The sequence below is a fragment of the Echinops telfairi genome, unplaced genomic scaffold (genome assembly GCF_000313985.2).
Source record: "Echinops telfairi isolate 266 unplaced genomic scaffold, ASM31398v2 ScPeMD7_1;HRSCAF=3_0, whole genome shotgun sequence".
Classification (NCBI taxonomy): Eukaryota; Metazoa; Chordata; class Mammalia; order Afrosoricida; family Tenrecidae; genus Echinops; species Echinops telfairi.
In genome coordinates, this window is record NW_022103896.1 from 1,180,742 (window position 1) to 1,182,852 (window position 2,111).

Below are 2,111 nucleotides of genomic sequence, written 5' to 3' on the forward strand. Positions count from 1 at the left end.
GGCTGCCACGGTGGCCTCCTGGGGCCGGTGGGGGTGGGCTTAGGGCGCGGGGAGGAGTGGGAAGGCCTGTCAGGGCGGGGAACCTGCGGGGGGTGGTCCTGCCTGCCTCCCGACGCAGCGTCTTCCCCCCGCCCCCAGGCCTGCGCCCCCAAGGACCCCGGCCCGGCTCCCCTCCCCTAGGCCCGTTCGAGCGCGCTGCTAGCCGCCATGAAGGGCCTGTGCTTGGCGCTCCTGGCCGCCCTGCTGTGCTCGGCGCCCGGTGAGTGCGGCGCCCGGACGCGCCGGCCTGGGGATGGCTGTGCGAACGCCCCTCCCCCCCTCCTACGGGCCCGGCGACCCCAGCTCTGCCCCTGCCCCGCCCCCTCTCCCCACGCGCTCCTTCCTGGCACCTTCCCCCTCGTGGTCTCAATGCCCAGGCTGCAGGCCCAGCACCTGGGCCCACTGCCCAGACTCGGCCGCCGTAAAGGGGGGTGGGGCAGAGGTGGGAGGATTCCCAGGGCCCCAGCAGGGTCACAACCTGTGCTGGCCCCTCCTGGTCACCTGTGTGGCCAATCCCTCCTGGCCTGGCCGGCGGGTGGATTCTGGTCCAGCCCCACAGAGCCTCTAGTGCAGCCAGACCCTGTGGGTGGGGCCGACCTGCCGCGGTCCCTCTGCTCAGGCCCCCTCTGCCCGCCCAGCTTGTGGCCTGTGGTGTCAGGACTGCACACTGACCACCAACTCCAGCCACTGCACCCCGAAGCAGTGCCAGCCCACAGACACCGTCTGCGCCAGCGTCCGCATCACTGACCCCAGCAGCAGTGAGTAGGGGCGGGCTGCCCTGGGCCCCTGCTCCAGGACTGGTTGGGCTGGGGGCCCCTGGGCTGGATGGCAGGTGACCCTCTGGGATGTGGAGGCTGGCTGGGGGCCTGGGGTGGTGGTGATGGGACCCGGCCCAGAGCCCAGCCCCATCCTCTTGCAGGCAGGAAGGACCACTCGGTGAACAAGATGTGCGCCCTGTCCTGTGACTTTGTGAAGCGGCACTTCTTCTCAGACTATCTCATGGGCTTCATCAACACAGGGGTCCTCAAGGTGGACGTGGACTGCTGCGAGAAGGACTTGTGCAACCAGGCCTCGGCTGTGGGGGGCAGCCCCTGGACCCTGGCCGGGGGCCTGCTCCTCAGCCTGGGGCCCGCCCTCCTCTGGGCTGGGCCCTGAGGTCCCCCCCTCCTGCAGGGCTTGTGAGCGTGCCCCCTGAGCCTGTCTCTGCCCCTCCCCAGCCTGGCAGGGCAGGGGCTGAGGCAGCCAGCACTCGCCCCACCTTCTATGGCTCTGGCCCCTCCCCCCTAAGAAGCCTCCTCCCTCCACCGGCGCTGAGCGCCCAGCAGCTGGACAGCTCCAGGAAAGAGGGCGGAACTCGCCAGGTGCGGCAGCAGACCCGTAGTCTGGACTGGATCCGGGTCTGAGGCAGGGCGAGGGCAGGCCAGCCTGGGCGGGATGCAGGTGGTGGAGGGCTGAGAGTTTGGGCAGGGACCAGGGGGCCCGCGGTGTACAGCCAACCAGAGTCTTAGCCTGGTCCGGTTTGGGGGCACCTGGGGGTGAGGGGGATTGAAGTCAGCAAGATTCTTTGGGAGCAGTCTGGAAGGGGGAGGCGGTACAACTGTATGAGCTTACTGGATACCCTGACAGGCTCAGACATACACTAGCACACACACAATGTATACACCCCCAGCATAGTGTACATATACACACAGTATACACACTCAGTACACACACAGCACAAACTGCACGCATAGTGCATACACACAGTGTACTCATATATACACCCCAGGATATGCACATCCCCAGCATAGTGTATATACACAGTGCACACACACAGTACGCACACACACAGCACAGTGTACCAGCAACACACAGTGTATACACACCTGTAGGGTATACACATCCCCAGCATAGTGTACATACACACAGTGCGCACACACACAGCACAGTGTACCTGCACACACACACAGTGCATACACACACACAGAGCACTGCCAATTCACAATATACAGCATACAGTGCATCCCTCCCAGGGCATTCACACCCCCAGCACAGTGTACACACACACACACACACACACACACACACACACA

At 65.1% G+C, this 2,111-nt stretch overlaps 1 protein-coding gene across 1 annotated transcript; it reads left to right on the forward strand.

Moving 5' to 3' along the window:
• Positions 1 to 143: 143 nt before the first annotated feature.
• Positions 144 to 2,105, forward strand: LY6H (lymphocyte antigen 6 family member H). Its single transcript, XM_030884635.2, has 3 exons — positions 144 to 259; positions 678 to 797; positions 959 to 2,105. Exons 1-3 carry the CDS (start codon positions 208 to 210, stop codon positions 1,192 to 1,194), a joined length of 408 nt encoding a protein of 135 aa, XP_030740495.2. The 5' UTR covers positions 144 to 207; the 3' UTR covers positions 1,195 to 2,105.
• Positions 2,106 to 2,111: the final 6 nt, after the last annotated feature.

Excerpts from the sequence above, each read along its gene's own strand:
- LY6H (XM_030884635.2), top strand. The coding sequence starts at position 208 with ATGAAGGGCCTGTGCTTGGCGCTCCTGGCCGCCCTGCTGTGCTCGGCG. Across the intron at positions 260-677 it reads CCTGCTGTGCTCGGCGCCCG|CTTGTGGCCTGTGGTGTCAG; the intron begins GTGAGTGCGGCG and ends CTGCCCGCCCAG. Across the intron at positions 798-958 it reads CATCACTGACCCCAGCAGCA|GCAGGAAGGACCACTCGGTG; the intron begins GTGAGTAGGGGC and ends ATCCTCTTGCAG.